We start from the raw sequence: 24,794 nt of genomic DNA, 5'->3' as shown, positions 1-24,794 counted from the left end.
ATTGCTAACGTTAATAACGTCAACTCCGGCATGAATAAACAGACCCCACTCGGGCTGAATTTTCCTGATTGAGCCCGAATGAGATTACCCAGGGTTCATTTCGTAAACCTTGTGCACGATAAATATTTCCCTTACCAGATTGCTCCTCAGAACAAGAGATGAGGGTCGAAGAGATACGCCTACTGTGAAAGCATACAAAATTTGAATGTCAAAATATTTTATTACTAAATATGCTTTGCTCTTAATAGCTTCAATTTATTACAACGAATCTGCAGGCATTATGAATATATATCAGCTCTAATTGGAGAAAAACCGTTTTAGGCCGAGAAAGAGATGATAGTCAAAGTCTGGTGGGTTAGAGTGGGGACACGACGCCAAGAGTTAGTCCTTGTAGACCCAACTCTTGTCACCACGAATATAACTTGATGTGTCAAAATACAAAACACAGGCCAACACAAACGATTTTTCAACTGTTCCTGGTTAATTTTTGGGTGCTGAATCCGAAAGAACTAACTCTCAGAATATATCCATCAGTCTTTTTTAACCTGATCATTGAAAGTGACGCAACAAGCCATTTCGAAACGCCTGAAATTCATGGGAATGATTCAGAAATCACGAAATTGGGTACCGTACGAGTTGAAGCCGAGAGATGTTGAACGGTGTTTGTTTGCTTGTGAACAGCCACTTGCAAGGCACTTACGTAAGTGATTTCTACATTGCATTGTGACTGGAGATGAAAAATGAGTTCATTACGATAATTCCAAGCTCAGAGAATCATGGAGATTTTCCGGCCATGCTTCCACGTCGACGCCCAAACCAAATGTTCACGGTTACAAGGTCATGCTCAGTATTTGGTGGGGCCAACTCGGCGTAGTGTATTATGAGTTGTTAAAACCGACTGAAACAATCACAGGCGATCGTTCTCGAACTGAATTAATGCGTTTGAACTGAGCATTGAAAGATAAACGGTCGCAATACAACGAGAGACATGATAAGGTGATTTTACAGCATGACAATGCTCGACCCCATGTTGCGAAGACATACTTGGAAACGTCGAACCCCATTCGCCGAATTCTCCAGACATTGCTCCCTCTGACTATCACTTGTTTCGATAGATGACACACAGCTTGGTTGACCAGCACTTCCGGTCTTATGAAGAAGTAAAAAATTGGATCGATTCGTGGATGTCTTCAAAAGATGACCAGATTTTTCAACGCGGGATTCGTACGCTGTGTGAAAGATGGGAGAATGTAGTAGCCAGCGATGGACAATTCTTTGAATCATAAACGTATAAGCAATAAAGCCTGTTATTCCGGGAAAAAAGGCGGAAGCAATGTTGTACGCCTATGTATATTCAACTTGTGTTTCCTAACCTGTAACTAATAAAATAGTAATTTACGTAACAAGTCCGGAAAATAGGGTTTTTTTGGACGAATAGACAAAATTCCAGGACGAGCGTAAGCGAGTCCAGGAAGTCTGTGAGTCCAAAAAAACCATTTTCGGGCGTGTTGCGTACAATATTTTTTCGGAAACCATGTAAAATAACACTTTCGTTGCTGCTTTCCATATTTTATTGGGATTGCGATCAAAAAACATGCAAATTTTTGACAACTAATTTCATATGAACTGTCAGCCGTTATCTCGGTTGCTATGGATTCATTGATTCTTTTCCGGCCTAGTCCGGGAAGTACGTACTTTCCGGACTAGGCCGGGAAATGCTACTTTCTCAGAGAAAAAGCGTCCGGGAAGTGAGCACTTTCCGGACGGTTGCCGAAAAAATGTATTTTTTTCCAGATTACAATCCAATTCAGCTCGTTTGTAATTACGTACAACCCAAATCGTTGTTTACCCATTTCCTATTTTTAGCTTTTTATTCCCAGTCTAATCCGAAATATAAAACCAATTCCCAACGAATGAGCCTCTAGATGTGCCACACGAGGATTCGAACCGATTGGTCATTTGATCGGCATAGACCGACAACAATCCCACTCATCAATATGCATGGAATGATCTGTGATTTCGAATTATCATCAGGTGGATACGCTGATTGATGTATCCTGGACACATACGCATAATTCCACGCGGTGCAATCCGTGCAACTTTGCACGTCGCGTCGACTTCGGTCCCAAGGTATTAGAGGAGTGTGATTGCGTTATGTTTACAGAATACTGGACGGAATATGATGAAAGTTTGTTTTTGGGAAAAAAAGAGCACGATTCGCTTATTTGTTCTATGAGGTCTCAGGTCGTATTACCGTGAAAATCATAGAGTAATGAACATACTAGTAGATCAGGAGAGTACAATTTAACATTCCCAACATGATTAGATTACGTTGTCGGATTGTGATTTATTTTCAAATCCACAATTTTACCATATCGTTATGAATTTATAGCATATTGAATGACATATATTTATTTTAGTGATTCCCGATTAAATATGCAAATTTGAATATCTGGAATCCGATATTTTTTCTGATTGCCGAACTCATAATAAGCACAATATTCATTATTTTCTGTATATGACTGTTGAAATCCAAGGTTTGGTATATTTTGCTCTCTTAGTGTCATCGATTGTTTCACGTCGTTTGGCGCGCCTGAAAGTTGTTTTCTGAATTTCTGATATATTGAGGTATTTATTCCAATATATTTTGTGTTGATATGAAACGTTGATTCACAATGGGACATGAGAAGTGCGTTCATTGTGGAGAAACTCGCGATTCGAGTGAAATATCGCATCACTGATATATTTTCATTTCCGCGCGCTTCATGTCAAATTTGATAGTTCATGTTGGGAACAAAATTTGCTTACTGAGAATAACATATGCTCCCTCTATCTTCGTTAATGACTCTGAGGTTGAGGGCATCACTCAAATGAATATATTTCATTTAATATAATATACATTCATAACGATATAGTAAAATTGTGGATTTGAAAATACATCACAATCCGACAACGTCATCTAACCATGTTGGGGACATGTAAAAGTTGCGTATAATCCCCCTATATTTGTTTATTACTCTATGTGTGTACCTTATAATTGAGAAGAATTTGTCAAATTAATCAGTGCAACTACTACTGAACGAGCAGGTGGTCTTCTTGAATTTTTCCCCTCTTCCATCAGTAAGAAACCTCAAAGTAAAAAAAAAAGGAACGATTCCTCCATCTTTCACGACATTTCCAAACCGCAAGGACCACGTAATTAATTCATCCGCTGCATGAGAAGCCATCGAGAACCGTTCGGAAAGTCATAGAAAATCGTGGAAGTTTGAGCCGGGCAAACATCATTAATAAAAGCAATCTCGTGCGTGTCTCGGTTAACCGGAATTTTCTTCGAATCGGAGAACTTTTCCTGAGAATAAGGTCGAGAAAGGGTTGAGGCTGTTTCATTTTTCATTCACTTCGTCTCGGGGTTTATTTCCGGGATTTTCTCATTTGGGAAACCGGAAGTTCGGAGGTAGTTGACCGGTGAAAGTTCGGGTTTTGTGAGAGTTGGAGCCTACGTAGTTTTTTGTCAATTGCGTTTATTTTTTACAGGATTATCCAATACAGGGTTTCATTTTGAATAGCCCCTATATGGGCATCTGTATAGAACTTTAAATTGCAATAAAACAACGATGGATTATTCGATTGACATGCATTTCATTTATCCGCAAAATAATCTTGTGGCATTACATTTTAAATATGATTTCTGGCATATGACAACCTCGGCTGGCTCGGATGTAGTCCAATCTGGACGTCCAATTTTCGATGACTTTTTCCAACATTTGTGGCTGTATATCGGCAATAACACGGCGAATGTTGTCTTCCAAATGGTCAAGGGTTTATGGCTTATCCGCATAGATCAATGACTTCACATAGCCCCGCAGAAAGTAGTCTAGCGGTGTTAAATCACAAGATCTTGGAGGCCAATTGACAGATCCAAAACGTGAAATTAGGCGGTCACCAAACGTGTCTTTCAATAAATTGATTGTGGCACGAGCTGTGTGACATGTTGCGCCGGCTTGTTGGAACCACAGCTCCTGGACATTGTGGTTGTTCAATTCAGGAATGAAAAAGTTAGTAATCATGGCTCTATACCGATCACCATGGACTGTAACGTTCTGACCATCATCGTTTTTGAAGAAGTACGGACCTATGGTTCCACCAGTCCATAAAGCGCACCAAACAGTCAGTTTTTCGGGATGTAACGGTGTTTCGACATACACTTGAGGATTAGCTCCACTCCAAATGCGGCAGTTCTGTTTGTTGACGTAGCCATTCAACCAGAAGTGCGCTTCATCGCTAAACAAAATAAAATGGACGTAGTGCGCGATACGTATTCCGCACAGAACCATTATTTTCGAAATAAAATTGCACTATTTGCAAGCGTTGTTCAGGCGTGAGTCTAATCATGATGAATTGCCAAACCAAACTGAGAATAAATAACTGGACAGCTGTTAAATCGGTCGCCATCTTGAACAGTAATGCCAACTTAAAGTTATATACCTCGAAAAAAAACCCAGTTATATTTAAAATATATTGCTAGTTGAACACGTTAACTCATATACTCCTTATTTATTTGAGGTTGAATCCTTAGCATTGAATAACAACGATGATATTTTATCTATTGGTTTGAAGGCAATATTCAGGTATGATTTGGAAAGGATATGTTTTTCACGACTTTCATCAAATTTTGATAGAGAAATCAAATTTTTTTTAATATTATATTGACCGTTTTCTCCTTCGACCACAGCTCCATACCAGCACCATCCAAACAACGACCGAAGTTAAAAAAAAAGTTAAACAAATCGCCGACAACCCTCTCCCCCTCTGTCTTCTCATTACCCAACCCCCTGCGGCGATTTATATCCCGTAAAAATCGATGCCGGCTGCCCGGCAGGATTGAATTAATCCCATTCGCATGAATTGCCGTTATTTTCAACCGGACGCGAAAAAAAACCCTCGACCCCCTTTTTCCAGCGTACACATCGTTGCCTGTTTGTGTGCAAATACCGGTCCTCAATTGAATATGCCCATGTGGCAGCGACGCCGTCGGTGGTCAGCATCATTAATATGTAGGACGGCTGTCGCCATATCTCAGAGCGTCGCATCTGCTCCCAATTTGTTTTAGCGCCCTTCAATACATTTATCTGATAACGTATGCGAGAGCGAGATGGGATGCGGTCGTCATAGAGACAGGCCCGGTCCCTGCATATGTGACAAGGTGGTTGCCGCGGAGAGCGAGGCTCACTCTTGGAGCTTCGATATTCGACACCCTAAACCCTGGATCATACTAACACATTGTAAAAATTGTATTTTCAAGAATTCGTGGGTTAATATCGGAAGTTCCATTCATAGTTTGCTTCCAACACTTTGACTTCTATATTCTACCCGGATAGTACTATATTGTATCAAAACTGCAGACATTTTCACGGATTCGTTTGTCTGTGAGATGCTATCATCAATTTCGAGACATTCTGAGGAAAATGTCTTGGCACCCCATTGTCAGATTATCGAGATTTGTGAGAAACAAATCACCTATCATATGTAAATGACATCAATAGTGATCACAATTGTTATCCCTGAGGATATATGATAATGATTTTCCCATTTTCCCCCATTACAGCTCGCGATGCCTGGTTATGAACATTTTGGCTAACATTTTTGATATTATTGGACATCAGATATATGAGGATTCAGTTATTATGGTCTCTCTTAAAAAATCTCACAATATGTCGTTTTTCGGTCATGTGAATTATTCTGGCGTCATCTTGTGGCATGAAAAGATGAATGGAAGATCTTGGATTTTGTATCTCATTTCATAGCCAATGTGGAGCAGTGTATAAAAAATTATCGATGGCGGTGCCTAATATAACCAAGGAAGATAATTTCTCAGTCGGGTTCTGGCCGCCGAACATCCAAATTCCATCCCAACCAGAAATGAGAGCTCCCCGATTGCAAAAAATCCCTTTTCAAAGCTCCATATCTCGAAAACTGTCCATTTTTGAGCTTTGTGGCTGTGGACACTTCTGATCGGTTTATCAAGAACTACAACATATCAAAAATTCAGCCAAATTCACGGAAAGCCATTTCCCATATAAAACGTGCGGGGTCCTTTGAAAAGGCAGCCAAATCAATGAAAAATTTATAATTGCACTTTCACGTTCAATATTTGTGAATTATTTCATTATTTCAATGAATATGTGAGCATTCCGTTCGCTGAACGGTGAGTGATCCACTTACTGTTCTGTTTATCTTAGCAACCAGTAAAAATAATTCACCGATCTAGCAACAAAGGCGGTAGGTAATTTACAAAATTCGTTCTATAGTGTAAAAAAGATGTTTACTATTCTTGATCTTATTAGTTGATTTTTGTTGATTCCGTGACTGTATTATTTTGGAGGAGATACAATATACTTGTATAAATAATACGTATTTTATGCTTTATTGACTAATTGTTGGTACCCCTTTAAACTAGTTTGCGACAATTAAAAAACATTTACGCTTTCATCGGTTCTCCAATGAGCATAAAATCCATATCTAAACGTGATTGGATCCCCCTCCCTCAAGATCATATATCCGGGTGGAAGCAAACTCCGCACCCCTAATTAATAAAACTGTCTATAAATCTGGCCGTAAGGCTTTAGTCCACCTAAAGAACTCAATTACGGAGGCCAATTAGGGAAAGCTATAATTTCCGTTTTATTATACGAATTCTGCCCCCCCTAGACTGCGCAGGATGCAGACTGACCTTTCAATTAATGCAACAATTTCACCGGGAACTTGTGTACTTGACAGGATTATTGGTCGGAGTAGTTGTATTAGGGAATTAATTGGGAGAGTCGGTATGAAAAAGTTTGGCGAGAAAATGGAGAGGTTGAAGTTTGTTGTGATATGGATTAAGAGCTAATTGGGGTGAAAATCACTTTCTGGACTCGTTTTGGTTTATTGTTCTCACTGATAAAGCTTCCTAATCGTTTGAGATGTAATTAACGTTCTCAATAGTTTAGAATTTTAAGATTACTCTATTTTCTGGAAATTTTAGTATTCTTAACAAAGGACCCCGCACGTTTTATATGGGAAATTGCTTTCCGTGAATTTGGCTGAATTTTTGATATGTTGTAGTTCTTCATAAACTGATCAGAAGTGTCCATAGATACAAAGTTAAAAAATGGACAGTTTTCGAGATATGGAGCTTTGAAAATGGATTTTTTGCAATTTTCGGGGTTTTTGCTCATCAATCGAGGAGCTCTCATTTCTGGTTGGGATGGAATTTGGATGTTCGGCGGCCAGAACCCGAATGACAAATGATCTTCCTTGGTTATATTGGGCACCGCCATCGATAATTTATTATACACTGCTCCACATTGGCTATGAAATAAGATACAAAATCCAAGATCTTCTATACATCTTTTTATGCCACAAGATGACGCCAGAATAATTCACATGACCGAGAAACGACATATTGTGAGATTTTTTTAAGAGGGACCATACATAATAACTGAATCCTCATATATCTGATGTCCAATAATATCAAATATGTTAGCAAAAATGTTCATAACCAGGCACCGCGAGCTGTAATGGGGGAAAATGGGAAAATCATTATCATATATCCTCAGGGATAACAATTGTGATCACTATTGATGTCATTTACATATGATATGTGATTTGTTTCTCACAAATCTCGATAATCTGACAATGGGGTGCCAAGACATTTTCCTCAGAATGTCTCGAAATTGATGATAGCATCTCACAGACAAACGAAACCGTGAAAATGTCTGCAGTTTTGATACAAAATAGTACTATCCGGGTAGAATATAGAAGTCCAAGTGTTGGAAGCTAACTATGAATGGAACTTCCGAAATTAACCCATGAATTCTTGAAAATACAATTTTTTTTTATGAACTTTTTGAACTTCACACATGCGGGGTCCTTTCAGCAAACGACATCTGAAAAAATGATCCGCTCATTAAATAGTCCAAAAAAACAGAGCTTTAGATTTAGATTTGAGGGGACTCCATTGCACTGCGACCTAATGGTCTATTGTACCATCATAAGAGCTATTCTGGTCATAACGTGATCTACAGTTCTTCTTACAGTCTCACAGTTCTAATAAACTTCATTATCTTGTACAAAGCAGATTTTAAGTTGACTAGTGATGGCGAGGCATTCCGTCACCAGGTGATCCGGAGTTTCTCCTTCCTCCCTGCACTCATTTTCTGCTGAACCTATTCTCATCAAGTGCTTCCTGAGGCGTCCTGCAAGGAATTCAGTTAGGAGGTGTAGTGTATTCTTGCTAAGATTCAGACACTTCTTAGATCTCGCAGTGCCGAAGTTTCTAAAAACCTTTTTGGAATGATCTTTCTGCACTAACACTGTCTAGCATTCCCTCATTCCTTTAAAGTCTGTTCATTCGATCTTAATTCGATGTCTGGGTCTGGAATGTCAGTTATTCAGCATCCCAAGTATTTGATTTATTCCACTTTTTCTAGGCACTGGCCTTATAGATCCATGTTGGATGTTATATTATTGGTCTCCGAGATTACCATGACTGTTTTTGTATGTGAATCGATCAACTGTAATTCTATTAAATTGGGATAATGAAACACTGGATTTCTTAACTAATATATTGCGTACTGAATATTGTACTCCGATTTCCTGGGGATGTTATGCATCGCTTTGGATTTTGCATACCAAAGCGCAATCCACGTTCCTGATTGGTCCACGTCTTCGTTCCTTGCCCTTAGATGTGACTTCAGGATGACCATATGTAGCGCCAATGTGGCGGCAAGGATGTTCCTGTTCTATTTTTAGCCCTCGCTGTACCTGCTGGGGTTGGTTTCTCGACCTAAATGCGTCTTTCTGAATATTCAACTGCCCGTAAAGTTTGCGTGAAATTCACTTGACGCAACAATGACCTTTGTCTTTTTTAGATTAATTAATACTCCGAAATCTCGCAGATCGCATCAATTTTTTTTTGTAAGGATTCCTCACATTTAAATTAAAAATAATTTCATTAAATGTTGTTCTAAAAAAGTGAATGTTATTTTGGCAGTACATTGGAGATGCGCTGTTGCAGATGCACAGAAAGTTTTCCCTTTGCCCTCCTCTCCGTGTCTACAATCTCGCCCGACATTATTCCCGAAATAAAGATACGAGGGACCGTTTGGAGGTCGTTGGAGGGTCCTCCCACGTCTCCACGGTGTCGGGAGAGGAGGAAGACGTGACGAGGTGGCCAAATATTGATTAAAACACGACGAAAGGCCGACCCACATTCCGTTATCGGCCTCGTTTGTTTCGCTGTTTCGGGTGCGTTCTTCTTTTCGTACGACCCTGGAAACGAAATCCGGCCCTGATATTAGACGGAAAAATATTATTGAATTACATATACCGGGTGTAACATGAGTGGTTGGTCATAGCCTAGTAGTGACTGCAGGTTATCCAGAAAAATGGCTGGTTGTGTATCCCAAGACTTTAAGTTTCGGAGATACTCGAAATGGATTCCTCGCATATCCCTTGGTGAAACATTTTTTTTTAATATTAATAAAAAAAATAAATAAAAACACTCGGAGATACAACTTAATATCTGATATCCATAACAAGGAAATCAGCAGTCAGGTTTTATTGAAATTTTGTGAGTTTGTTCACTTCATAAAAGGAGACGAGGAGGTGTATCATATTCTTGCTAAGATTCAGATACTTCTTAGATCTTGAAGTATAAAGTTTCGAAGAAACTGTCTGGAACGATCCAACCGAGGATCCAACCCAGGATTAAGCGATTATAGATTGTAGATATACGGAAGACTAGAGCTCGTCCTCCAGTTTCAAGATGACTCCAAGGAGGTTACTTCCTTACTTCTATCAGTCTCTTATCCAAACCACCCTTTGCGTTGGCTAGAGATGGCGAGGCATTCCGTCACTAGGTGATCCGGAGTTTCTTCCTCCTCGTCGCAGAATATGCACTCGTCGTTTTCTGTTAGACCCATTCTCATGAGGTGCTTCCTGAGGCAGTAATGCCCTGTGAAGAATCCAGTGAGAAGGTGTAGCATATTCTTGCTAAGATTCAGATACTTCATAGCACTTGCAGTATCAGAATTTCGAGGAAACTTTCTGAAGAGAAGAAGATTTCGCTCGTTCTCTTTCGGTTTTTTCCTCCTCTTGAAACTCTTTCTTGTAGGTACATTTCCAAAAAAATGTTCTAGACCAATGAGATGTCTTTCGATTGCATGTGTATCTCTTTGAAAGACACTTAGACAGCGGCCAGAAGAGTCGAAATAGATGACACACATGATGATCACACACATGCCTAAAATTATTTCGAAAGTAATACGTTTATATCAACAATAAATATAAACCTCAATCTGATAGTGTCCATACTAGATAGATGACAATTATTGTCGGTGTTTGGGGGCCAATTTTCATGAGAAACTCATTGGCGAAAACCTCAGTTCCATAGCTATCACCGTTACATTGTTACAGAGTTTTTTTCGGAATATTGCTGTGTTTTTTCTGTTGAGAATTTTTTATTTCTGTAAAAAACAGCAATATTTCGAGAATGAACATTTTCGAAGAACACCTGTAACTATGTAATGTAGGCTTGGTAAATCGATCGTCTAGAGGTATGATTCGATTACCTGGCCTTTCGTCTTTTTCTCCGTGACTCTGTTGGATTTGTAATAATTAAATTCTTTTGAATTATTTACATCTATTTACAAAGCCACAATTATACAGTACAAACTCAGTATTGAGAAGATCCAAATAACGTCCTAATTACAAGTTTCTCACTACGGTACTGAATTTCGTCTTTAACTCCAGTTTTAATTACTCGAAGCGTCTTCGATATGTCACGTCTTCGTCTTATTACAAGTTTCGGTCGTCTCGTCTTAAACTCGTTCGCGACTCGTCTTAATCTAGTCCGCGAACCGTCTTTTCGTCTTACGTCTCAAGTTGACCGACCGAACTTGACTCGTCTTAGACTTGCCTTAAACTTTACTCGTCTTCGTCTTAACTTGAACTGATCCTCTGCCGATTGGAACTTACCCTGTCTCGAATATCGACCTCCCTTCTTTCGGCTTGACCACACCCTTAGGGAAAGTACCATCCGCTAGTCCAATAAGAATTTTGCCGTACCGCCCACAAAGATCTTCGCGGATTCCTGGAAATCGAATATTCTCGAAGGACTAGAACCTGATACACAGATGTGACACATCTGGTACGACCGTGTTGTCTTGGAACTTTCTCAACCCCCCAATAAATCTCTTCAAGATTTACAACTCCATGACATATCTTCGACACCTCGAAGAATTTCACATCCTTTCTACATTATATGTACAATAACAATTTGTTCCCTGTAAATTCATTGAAAGTGTCATGCCCTCGACACTCGAAGAAACTAATAGGTCTCCAAGCATCCGGTTGACCATCGCAATTATTTACAGGGAACAATAACTGGATCCTACAGTAATAGCTCTGGAGTTGCGGTTTCCGCCAATCAGTTTCTCATGAAAACGACATCAGTTTTCACCTATCTAGTATAGAAATAGGAATCCCCATTCAAAAGTATTCAATTTGGCCCACCCTGAACTTATATAAGATGAAATTGGGTTAGTCACATTATTTATAATTCAACATGAAATTTAGCACCCTAATGAAAATATTCATATCTATCGAACGAGCACTTTTGAAATTAACAAGAATACAAAATCATAAACGTCCAAATTTCCAAGTTCTTCCGTTCAAAATTAATCTTGTATAGGTATGGAAAATTACAGCAATTGTGACGAAATTATAGACTGATCGGTTCAGAGATGAACGCCCAAAAACCATCTATACCTCACATAGAATGAAGATAAATTCTCCCTTTTATCCTTATCCAGCCAAAAAAGAGAAAACAGACCGTTCCTCTACTCTTAACAACTCCCGAGAACCTTCAGAAACATCGATAACCTGTTCTCGTCAGCGAGTAATGAAAATATTTCCGCCGCTGATTCCCAAATAATTGCCCTTCAAGGGGCTGTCACGATATATATAACATCTGCCTCGGATTACCGAAGGAATTATGAAGCGAGATGCCCTTTTCGAGTACGGGGGAGAAGGGGGAAGAACGTACGATACGGGGAAAGAGAAAATCGCGAAAATCGCATTTCGCCATTTCCATCGAACTAACCGAATAACGACCAACGCAATTTTCCGGCTTGGAAAATGATACGTAGGAGCTGAAACGTTGATTTTTCACTGCGTGTTCGCAGATTATGTCATCGATACTTGGAGGGGGGTTGTTTGGCGAAGAAAATGAGACAGGATTCTGATGGAGGAGGAGGAAATGAAGTTAAATTTTTATACGTTGTTTGTCATTGGTAGCTCCTACATTTGAAATAACGCAATGAATTAAAAAAGGAATTTTTCACTAATTGAAGTAATGGGTGTTTTTTTCAAGATATATAACTTTAAGTTGGCATTACTGTTCAAGATGGCGACCGATTTAACAGCTATCAAGTGATTCATTCTCAGTTTGGTTTGGCAATTCATCATAAATAGACTCATGCCTGAACAACGCTTGCAAATAGTGCAATTTCATTCCGAAAATAATGGTTCTGTGCGGAATACGTATCGCGCACTACGTCCATTAGCCATGAAGCGCACTTCTGGTTAAATGGCTACGTCAACAAACAAAACTGCCGCATTTGGAGTGAAGCTAATCCTCAAGTGTATGTCGAAACACCGTTACATCCAGAAAAACTGACTGTTTGGTGCGCTTTATGGGCTGGTGGAATCATTGGTCCGTACTTCTTCAAAAACGACGATGGCCAGAACGTTACAGTCAATGGTAATCGGTATAGAGCCATGATTACTATATTTTTCAGTCTTGAATTGAACAACCATGATGTCCAGGAGCTGTGGTTCCAACAAGACGGCGCAGCATGTCACACAGCTCGTGCCACAATCGACTTATTGAAAGACACGTTTGGTGACCGCCTAATTTCACGTTTTGGACCTGTGAATTGGCCTCCAAGATCTTGTGATTTAACACCGCTAAACTACTTTCTGTGGGGCTATGTAAAGTCATTGGTCTATGCGGATAAGCCACAAACTCTTGATCATTTGGAAGACAACATTCGCCGTGTTATTGCCGATATACGGCAACAAATGTTAGAAAAAGTAATCGAAAATTGAAAATTCATGTCAATCGAATAATCCATCGTTGTTTCATTGCAATTTAACTTGCTTATTCCACATAGCCGTATTAAAAGAACTCAGGTAGAGATATGTGCATTAAGTTATACATCAAGATTTCGTAATATCTGTAAATTTTATTTAAAAATCAATTTGTAAAAGTAATGAAAGAGATTCTCATTGATAAAAACGTTTATTCTGTTGATGAGTTTATCGCATTTCAGTTTTGAAAATTTTAATGTGTCATTGTTTTTATTGTTGACTTTTCAATAATCTAAGGGGCTCTGCGAATTTCTGTTAAATATAATAACTGACAAAAAAACTGAAACACCCAGAAGGAGTGTTTTTTTTTTTGGTAAAACATAGATTGCATAGCAACAAGTGAATGATTGAATCCAACTACTGTTATGAGATGATGTCAAGCGTGGTTTGATAACGTCCAAAATCGAAGGAGAGTTGGCACCGGACGTCGAAGGGGCACATACGAAGTTCAAGATAGACGTCTAAGACTTATGGCCATTGGAGAGCGATTTGCGACAACTCGATCTTTGGCTGATGAGTGGTTATGAGAACAAGGCCATTCTGTATTTGTCCGAACGGTTTACTGCCGGATAAGGTCTTTTGGACTGCAGCATTGTCGACCCCATCTTGTGTTACCTCTGACGGTTGGGCATTGCCGGCAACGATTACAGTGGTACAGAGAACGTCAACATTGGAATGTGGAATGGCATCAGGTCGTCTTTTCTGATGAATCTCGATTCTCCTTGGGTGCACATTATGGCCGAAAAAGGGTTAGATGACGTCGGGGAGAAAGACGTGAACCTCAGTTTAATGTTGAGCGTCATGTACACCGGACAGTAGGCGTTATGGTATGGGGTGCTATTGCAAATGCAAGTAGATCACCTTTAGTCTTTATTCGGGGTTACATGACAGCGCTGCATTACTTTCAAGAAATAGTAAAGAATTGTCAGTTAGTATACATATGTTCATTTTAACTTATCATGCAATATTTTTTGATGGTTGAATAAAAAAAATCAACAGAATAATTTGTAGATCTCGAAGAAATGAAGACCCTCAAAACGGCCAACACGAAAGAGATACCGTAGAAAACTTCGAAAACACTTTCTCCCTTAAAAGCAACCATAAATCCTGCCGTCCCCGAGACCTAGATTAACAACGGCAACATCTCCGCGTTACAGATGTTCTCTTTGCGTGAGATTGCAAAAAGTTTAAGAGCTCCACTCCCTGGGCCAATTCGGTCCACGACGGGAATTTCATTAGCAACATAATAAAGGCACTAATGAAATATAAATTCCGCCCACTATACGTTATGACGAAAAATTCATGAGGGCACATAAATCCGAAGAAGCCAGACTTACGGAAGTGCCTTTCCCGATTTATGGGGCCTCATGAAAAGATAACAAACGTCGTTATCGGACAGCTTTTAATTTGTCGGGGTCGATCCCCCGCCCTGGGCGTTGGGTCCGTGCCAACTCACGCGGAATAGTGTTCGGTGATTTTTCTGTTGTTGCTCTTCGTTTAGTTAGAATCATAGAGTAATAAACATAGATAGAAAGAGTATACGCTTTTTACATGTCCCATACATGGTTAGATTACGTTGTCGGATTGTGATATATACACTGAGCAAAACAATTAACGCACATTCTGAAAATCTCAATTTTAATGAAAGTTGACTCTACATTGACTTTATAACTTATTTTTTATGTTCTCTCGGGAAGGTTTCGAATGAAACAAGACACATTAAATGAAAGAAAATTTCAGGATTTCACCGAATCTTATGTGAAAGAAGAGAAATAAACAATTTTCAAAATACTGGAATGTTGATAAGTGATTTAATACTTGGCATTTCCACCCCTTGGGTTAATAACAGCTCGGCAACGACGGTTCATACTCAAAATGAGTGATCTTGAAATGTTCTGATCTAATCCTTCTCAGATTTGTCTGAGTTAGATTCCTAAGTTATTAAGAGTAGCTGGATGATTTTCTGAACTTCTCAGCCTTCTATTGAGGTTGTCCCAAACCTGCACAATCGGATTGAGACCTGGACTTCTTGCTGGCCATTCCATTCGAGAGACTTCAACTTCTTCAAGGTACTCCTGAACGATGCGCGCACGATGGGGTCTGGCATTATCGTCCATAAAAAGGAAATTTTCACCAATATATAGGGCAAATGGCACTACATGCTTTTCAAGAATGTTCCTTATATACCTATCAGCATTCATAGCTCCATTATAAACGACCACTAGGTCTGTGCGAGCAGTCAAAGATATTCCACCCCATACCATAATCGATCCTCCCCCGAAACCAGTAGTATTCAGGAAATTGCACTGAGCATATCTTTCATGTGGACGTCTGTAAACAAGGGAACGTCGATCACAATGGTAGAGGCAGAATCTAGACTCATCTGTGAATAGAACTCTTTCCCAATCTGCCTCTTCTCAAAGGATATGCTCTCTCCCAAAATCCAAACGCGCCCTTCGATGGGCTGGGGTAAGAGCTGGGCCTCTTGCCGCGACACGAGGCCTCAAATCATATTCTCTGAGGCGATTTCTTATTGTCTGAGTGCTAATTTGCACCCCATGAGTTTGCTCAAGCTGATTTTGAAGGAGGCGAGCGGTTGCAAACCATTCTGTCAACGAAGAAACTCTCAAGTAACGATCTTGAATGGCAGTTGTTACCCGTGGTCTACCCTGTCCTGGTCTTCGGACATTCATACCTGTCTCCCTGAATCGCTGCAACATTCTGGACACACTTGTATGGGAAACTCCAAACCTTTCTGCAATTCTTGTGTATGTCCACCCTTCTTCTCACGAAACTACCGCTTGGGCACATTCCTCTTGGGTCAAATTGCGTGTTTCGCGTTGCATAGCGATCAAGTGTAGAAAATCAAACCAAAGAAAAACTATTGATCACTAGAATTGATCGAGAAAAACTGATTTCAGAATGGAGCCAATACATTCAAAATCTGATAATCTCATCTTTTTTTATTCCTGCTGGGAAAAAACATCTGTATTGAAGAGAAACGTTGAAAGTGGATAACATATGCATGCATAATTCTGATAAAAATAATCATCATTGAAAACACCTTCAGTTGTAGAATAAATTTGAGATTTCTATAATGTGCGTTAATTTTTTTGCGCAGTGTAATTCACGAAATTAACATGAAAACCACAATAATCTACTGACTCGTGAGCTTTTTAGCAAGGATAGCTAATTGCATCTCTTAATTCACCTAAGTCGATCCATCTCCCCCGCCTCGGCGTTGGATACGGGCCAAATCACGCCGCGGCGTGGCGACCCTTGTAGGTGAGATGTTTACCGACCTTCTTCAAGAACATTTACATCCTTTATTTGTTCAGTGAACGCCGGAAAATGAAATCGACCCGGCTACTTGTTGCTCTTAATTTGATTCGGAGAGAGAAAGAGAGGGGGGGATAGAAACAGACCGGATTGCTGTTTCAACCCCCTGTTCCGTCGTAAAATCAAGGGGATGATTCGGTGTGGTTGCGATCCGCGATTTCTTCAGATGGACTCGTTAAAGAGTTGATGAGGGGGATGATTCGGTTGACCCTGATTCGTTGAATCGAGATGATTAGCTGCAAATTGAATGATTCGTTTCGTTGGTTGAATGTTGTCTAATCATGGATTATCCCTTTTTAATTAGAAATGTAATGGAAGAGGGTGGTTTGAAAAGTATCCATGTATAAATAAAGCTTTTACCGCTAAAATTAACAAACGAGCTTTGCTTATACAGGGTGTCAGTGAACAAGTGCGATAATCTTCAGGGGTGATTCTACATGAGAATAATATTGACAGTTTGCTATATAATTTTTGTACGCAAATGTTTCATATTCCGAGATATGGGGTTTTGAAGATTTTCTTGAAAAACCTATTATTTATTGCACTCAACTTATTGCAACAAATAACGCCACTGAGGTATGTTTCATTCTCTTGCATAAAAACGGCTCCCCATACATCAAAAAGGCATGAGTGATTGAAATTGATGTATTTCTCCATCAGTGTGTACATATAATTTAATATGAAATGAAGAAAAACACACTGGTTATATATATTATATTTATTCAGCCATCGATTTCGGTTAGAACTCACACCATCATCAGGTTGTCCTGAAATGACACTCATGTATAATAAGAAAAGATATATATACAAAACAAAATCTTACTGTCATTAAACACAGCAACAAGCTACAAAACACAAAAAGTATTACAAACATACAAGGATTCTCAATCAATAGAAATGTATATTTCTATACGGGTTGACACATGCCTGTGTTATTTCTACGTCTGTCATCCAGTCAATAAATATTTAACCTAATTTTATACATTTTATATCTTCGACTAGTGAAAACTTAGATTTATTGATTGAGAATCCTTGTATGTTTTTAGTACTTTTTGTGTAGTATCACTTTCGAATCACTAGTAGGAAAATTGAATTAATGAAAGAATCTGATCATTAAAACTCGTGTTTCATTCTATGATTAATAATTTCGAATATCTACTTTATATTTAGAGACGCCGCTGAAAGAAGAATAAGATGAATAAATAAAAGTATTGTCGAATATAATTATTGCCACTGTTGATCTCTATGCTCCCGTATTAACATCTTAAATTATTAGTCGTCTTTATTTTTACACCACTCAGCCACCCACAATATTGATATGGGGTGTTCCAGAATAAGCTTTCTTTAATTCTCCGGCGTTTTCTACAAAAATATGAGACAATTTTAAATAATTTTTTCTTTAAAAGTTTCTTGATGAAGAAACTGCCTCTCAAAGGTAAAACCTTCATTTATTTTTTTCGGAACTAACGCAGAAAAATTATGGAATTCAGTATGACTCTAATTCCTTAGGACATGTAGTTACTATTATGTACATACTATAAAAATTTCAATTAGATGCTTCTCAAACTGGAGGGCAAAGTTCAAAACAAACAACATTTTCTCACCTCGATATTTTCCAATTTTTATGCAATGTATTCTATGAATACATTACTCTCGAAAACGGTGCATCCATTCAAGAAAAGAAAATAGTTTATTTTATTTGAGGTTACGAAAAGTTGATGAAATATTCATCCTTCAAACACCTAGTTTGAGGTGCACCTGATTTAAAGTTTTATAGTATATTCACAATAGTAGTAGAGCTCCCAAGTAAAATTCTTCTTAGGGATTGAATTTATATTAATTAACTACGAAAATTCAATGATCTCAAAATTCGGCAAATCTCCACAACAAATTATGCATCGTCGCCCATCCAACCCATTCTTACCCAAGTTCACCAATTGGGACGAACCCCAAACCTACCACACACGCAAAAATCATCCCTATGGTGTCAGTGCGGTCTTTTCCCTCCAATCTCAACGTGAGATCGCACGTTTCAGTTTCGCCCGTCGTCGTCGTCGAAGAAGAAGAAGGAGTGATAGTACGTGGTGAAATCTAACACCCACCCCCGGAATCCACGTGACTAGGAGATCCCGTGCGCGAAAGTGTGCCCCCCAGTGATATGTGATCGAGAAACGTCCCTTCGTCGGTGGAATACCAGATAGGGACTGTTTGCTGCGACGTGCCGGCTGGTGTCGTCGTCTACGTCAACTGTCAATTTTCCATGGTGCAGCCGAGCGGCAACAACAACAACGGAGGCTCCGACATGGACTCGTTGGAGGACATGCTCAGGAAGGTAATGATGGGTTGAAGATTGAAACTTTTACTATTTTAGATACGATTTTTTTTAGTTCTCTGCATGTCGTGAACGGATGCGGAGCTAGAAGTTATATTTCCCTCTGAATGCCATCTGTTTGCGTCGTCCTACAACTACCACTTTTCTCTGAAGGTTTCTGGAGACCTATGAATTGGGAAGTTGCTTGGTGTAAAGTTACCATTCTTGCTATGAGATTCATGTGATTATTCCCTCCGAATTGAAATGAATCAATCCGAATAAATTATGAAATGAATAAGAGGTTGAAAAATATTGATGTCCGTGACTCCCTATGGGAAATTGAATGAATTTTGAAAATTTATACCTTTGGAAAGGTAATTTTTAAAAGAAGCAAACAAATCGAAGTTTCACCGAGCGATATATGTTCCCTGCATCATGCATTGTATTGAAATACAATACCAAAAATGACAAAATATCAATAACCAACCTAAATAAAATCAAAAAATATTCAAAACTGTACAAATTCAGAAAAAAAAATTAATAAATTGAGCAATTAAATTAACATAAAGACAGATTTACGTTTTGGAATCATTGTATTTTTAATACAATTTTTCCTCATTGGTGTCTCCTCATTAGTTCAAAAATTTACTGAATTTACAACTCGTAGGTATATCTATTTCAAAAAAATTGCAATCAAGGAATCGTGAGCTAACTGAGAGGAACTGTTTCTCTAGTAATAATTCACAGAGAAAACAATTACGACAAGTAGTTATAGATTTTCTCTCTTACTCTTCTATGTGAAATATAAATATGTACAATGGAAGATACGTCTGTCTTCATGTGAATTTTGTTATACAATTTGTTAACCTTTTACTCAATTTGTACACTTTTGGATACTTTGAATTTTCTTGGTTTGTTACTGATATATCGTCATTTTCGGAATTGCATTTTAAGACAAAAATCGAATATTTCATTAAGATATGTCATATTGTGAAGGACTTGGCATGTCATAATTATATAATTATAATTATTCATATATTCAAGAATGTTTTTTAGCTTGGAATATTTCAATGCCGTAGCTTTTTTCAAAGAGATCAGTACCCGTATGTGCGCAATGATGAACATAAAACTATCAATTGCATGTTCAATACATTGCGCATTAGCTACCTCTTGAAAACCATCAAATTTCATTAGAATATCTCGACTGCTTTCTGAGCAATAAATAAATAGTCGGTTTTTAAGAAAAACTTTAACAACCGCATCTAGGAGTATAAAGAATTTGTATTGAAAAATTATTATACAAACTGTCATTATTTTTTTTATGCAGAATTACCCCCTCAAGTTTGTAGCCCTTATTTAGTTACACCCTGTATGAAACATATTTTCAGTTGATGTATGATGGGTTGAACAAATAACGCATTCGCCATTTTGTAGCTTCAAAGTTACTCTTACACACGTCATTTCAAGTTTGTCGTGATTTTGGGAATTGAATTCCAATTTCCAATTCCAACTCTACATTAATTAATCTCTGATAAAATCGAATAATTCGAATCCTCAATAACATCTCATTAGCGCTATAGCTTGACCAACAGAAATCCCCAATTGAACATGCAGCGCATTCGCCATTTTGTGACTTGAACATTACACTTACAATTTTAGTAGACGTTCATTGTAGGTTTGTTACTATTATTGGATATTGAATTCGAATTTTCAATTCCAATCCTACCACGATTATTTTATGATATAATCGAAGAATTCGAATCCTCAATAACATCTCATTAGCGCTATAGTTTGACTAACAGAAATCTCCAATTGAACACGCAGCGCATTCTTCATTTTGTTTCTTGAAAGTTACACTTACAATTTTAGTAGACATTCATTGTTGGTTTGTTGCGATTATTGGATATTGAATTCGAATTTCCAATTCCAACCCTACCACGATTATTTTATGATATAATCGAAGAATTCTAATCCTCAATAACATCTCATTAGCGCTATAGTTTGACTAATAGGAATCTCCAATTGAACATGCAACGCATTCGCCATTTTGTGCCCTGAAAGTTACACTTACAATTTTAGTAGGCACGTCATTTTAGGTTTGTTACGGTTTTTGGGTATTGAATTCCAATTCCCTACTACAATTATTTTATGATATAATCGAAGAATTCGAATCCTCAATAACATCTTATTAGTGCTATAGCTTGACCAACAGAAATTCTCACTTGAACATGCAGCGCATTCGCCATTTTGTGACTTGATAGTTACAACTACAATTTTATTATTTTCTGATAGAATCGAAGAATTCGAATCCTCAATAACATCTCATTAGCGCCATACCTTGACCAACAGATATTCCCACTTGAACATGCAGGTCTATCCGCCAGAACCGTGGCACAACAACAGAGCAGAGCGCTCGTATCGATTCCGAAATATTGCGCTGGTTCGTTTCATCACGTAGACCCGTAATAACCGAATCTGCCGCAAAATACAATTGCAGAATCGAATCCATTAACGTGCCATTGCGAATTGTTTTCAATTTCCAGACGACCGCGACGTGCCGCAACAGATAAAGAGGGGGCAAAACCGGATGTTTCGGACCCGGAAATCCGGTCGACAATTGCGGTACCGTCGAGTTCTACGCCGCTGGAAGGGTTGGGTTTTTGCACGATTGTTCTAGGAAGTGCCAATTTCGAAAATTGAATTGGATGTTGAAGTGGAAAACCTAAAATATTGGTAACTGATGGTCGGAATGAAAAGTAGAAAAAATTACCGAATATTTCTGTGACCGCACTAATGAGGAAATTGGAATTTTCGGTGTTGATATGAAATAATAATTGAAAGCTCCTCGCAAAATCTCAAGGTGATCACTTCACCAGAACCATAGAAAATAAAAAAAAATTGGAAACGAAGTACCATTTTCGAGATTTCTTATTCGAATGAGCTGCGAATTTACATTACATTACGTTTTTCGATATTCTTCTGTAATTTTTTATGGTTTTGATCACGCAATCAACACGATATTTCGCATTAATTGTGATTGTTATTACTCTTCTAAAGATCGAATCTTCAGTTTGGAATTTAACAGGATAACAAATTTTAAACATCCACGGATATATATGTGGAAAAAACACTTGGTTTTATCCATTCAATTTTTCTATGATTTTAAATTCTAGAGTCATCGTGTTTACGGCCAAGCGGACGGACGAAATTGAATGTGAAGACAGATTTGACATCAGTGAGTCGATCATTATCGTTTGAGATCATTTCAAAAATTCGAAAAACATAGGCATTGTAACGAAATGATGAAGCGATCGGTTCGGGGAACATCTGCTCAAAAAGAAATTACTTTTATGTTTGATCCATCTAATTGGAGCTAATTCTTTAATTTTACTACTCTAGTTACTCTAGAAAGATTAAGAAACTTCATTCTTGAAACCGAATAACAATTTCAAGTTGAGCTCCACTTATGTATCCACATACTTCCAAACTACCCACTCTTAACTATACGCTAGAAAACCTCATTTTACTCCAACACTAAAACATCTCGAGTTTTTACTGCACTGGTTATACGGCACTTTTAAGACATACGTGTAACAACTTCTTGTAACAACCGCGGGTTGAAATGCAACATGTGGCTCGATTCAAACCTGAAAAGGTCTCAAAGAGAAACATAAAAATTCTCTCATACGGAAGAGGTCGAAGAATAAATTCGAGGTGACCTAGTTCAACGGATTCTTTGGAAGAAATCGAAGGAAAATTATATTTGAAATTTTTTGAGTTTGAGACACCACAGAAAAATATTAAAATAACATTTATTGACCGCTTCAGACACTATAAATGCATGAGACAAGTCACATCATAGAGAAAAAAACTTATAATTTATTATAGAGAATAACAACAATAATAGAACAAATAACAAACAATTAGGAAAGGTATCATAGAAATATCGTTTATGCTATTGAAACATTTTGTATGTAATAAGGACTTCATTCTCTTTTTGGAACTTATACGATCTGAAAATGTTATTGATTCAGGAACTGTTGAACAACTAAAGTTGGGAAATATTGGTCTCAGAAAGTCAAAAAGTGAACAAGTTTCACTCCATTCTTTCACAACGCTTTGGCCTTTATAAGGCCTTCCTCAGGCTAAAACCAATAAGTTACAATCAGTGACACATGAACATGGAGAAACCGAATTTTATGTGCTTCAAAATGATAACATGAATGATGACAACACAAAGTGAAAATTTGAAACGAAAAAATGAAAAAAAAACCTTAGTTATTTAACATCAAAGCGGATCAACTTGTTATCTAACATCAAAGTTGAACAACTTCAATCTTTCATAACTAGGTGAAATTTCGAAATTCTTAGTCGAGAGAGTCAGAGCTTATAACAACCTCCAAATTCTAGCTCTCAAAAGCTCCTGTCGATATTATCTAATTACATATGGTACAACAAGAAGTAGCAATATAATTTATCTTCTCCATCGTGAGCTCTATGATACGAAAAGTGCCGCTGACATCTACGAACTTACAATACGAGTTGAACCGATCGTGTGTGGCTCCTTTAGGCCTCGAAAACGACCGAAATACTTCTGAGTACGCTATTTAATTGGCTGCGTGACATTCCACCTGGCGGCCTGTTCAATGTCCCATGTTTTTCTGTTGACTTCTACAAGTCTCTGGAACGCCCAGTTCTTTTAACCGGTGGCGTGAAAATTATTACGTTATCGCGCCCGGTTTTTTTTTGTCAATCGCGTGAAATGTCGATTCCGAAGCACGAGAACCCTGTGTTTTTGTGCAACTTGGTGTGTTATCGTCTGACTGTCAGTTTTTGCTTTTCGATTAGTGGAATTGACGCATTTGAACATTACAATGGGGTCGTAAGGTGAATGCAGATGATTTTAGGGATGTAATTTGGTTTTATTATATCGGGTATTTTTTTAAGAGGTATATAACTTTAAGTTGGCAATACTATTCAAGATGGCGACCGATTTAACAGTTGTCACATGATTTATTCTCGGTTTGGTTTGGCAATTCATCATGAATAGACTCACGCCTGAACAACGCTCGCAAATAGTGCAATTTTATTTCGAAGATAATGGTTCTGTGCGGAATACGTATCGAGCACTACGTCCATTTTATTTTATTTAGCGATGAAGCGCACTTCTGGTTGAATGGCTACGTCAACAAACAAAACTGCCGCATTTGGAGTGAAGCTAATCCTCAAGTGTATGTCGAAACACCGTTACATCCAGAAACTGACTGTTTGGTACGCTTTATGGGCTGGTGGAATCATTGGTCCGTACTTCTTCAAAAACGATGGTGGCCAGAACGTTACAGTCAATGGTGATCGGTATAGAGCCATGATTACTAACTTTTTCATTCCTGAATCGAACAACTATGATGTCCAGGAGCTGAGGTTCCAACAAGACGGCGCAACATGTCACACAGCTCGTGCCACAATCTATTTATTGAAAGACACGTTTGGCGACCGCCTAATTTCACGTTTTGAACCTGTGAATTGGCCTCCAAGATCTTGTGATTTAACACCGCTAGACTACTTTCTGTGGGGCTATGTAAAGTCATTGGTCTATGCGGATAAGCCACAAACCCTAGACCATTTGGAAGACAACATTCGCCGATATACGAACACAAATGTTGGAAAAAGTCATCGAAAATTGGACGTCCAGATTGGACTACATCCGAGCCAGCCGTGGCGGTCATATGCCAGAAATCATATTTATAATGTTATGCCATAAGATTATCTTGCGGATAAATAAAATTCTTGTGAATCGAATAATCCATCGTTGTTTTATTGCAATTTAAAGTTCCATAGCTTTAAAAAAAACACCATTCCGTTGAGTAATCGATTTGGATAAAATAGTATTGTTACTTCGTTTCCACCAATAAACGTTGCATAGGAATATAAGGATGGAAGAAATATTCCT

General features: G+C 38.3%; 1 protein-coding gene across 15 annotated transcripts in view; it reads left to right on the top strand.

Annotated features, from left to right (window-relative positions):
- LOC123683961 (uncharacterized protein CG43867) overlaps nt 1-24,794 on the top strand; it is a 253,551-nt gene that overhangs the window by 198,679 nt on the left and 30,078 nt on the right. For 2 of the 15 annotated variants that reach the window (XM_045622992.1, XM_045622991.1), the window contains exon 2: nt 18,570-18,865. The exons of the other annotated variants lie outside the window; for them this stretch is intronic. In XM_045622992.1, the coding sequence (XP_045478948.1) occupies nt 18,794-18,865 (72 nt within the window). In that variant the 5' untranslated portion in view covers nt 18,570-18,793. The remainder of the gene's footprint in view (nt 1-18,569; nt 18,866-24,794) is intronic. 15 annotated transcript variants of the gene reach the window in all.

This window comes from Harmonia axyridis, chromosome 7, assembly GCF_914767665.1.
Source record: "Harmonia axyridis chromosome 7, icHarAxyr1.1, whole genome shotgun sequence".
In the NCBI taxonomy this organism is placed as follows: Eukaryota; Metazoa; Arthropoda; class Insecta; order Coleoptera; family Coccinellidae; genus Harmonia; species Harmonia axyridis.
Note: the sequence above shows the minus strand (reverse complement) of the source record. Positions and strands in the feature narration are given on the sequence as shown.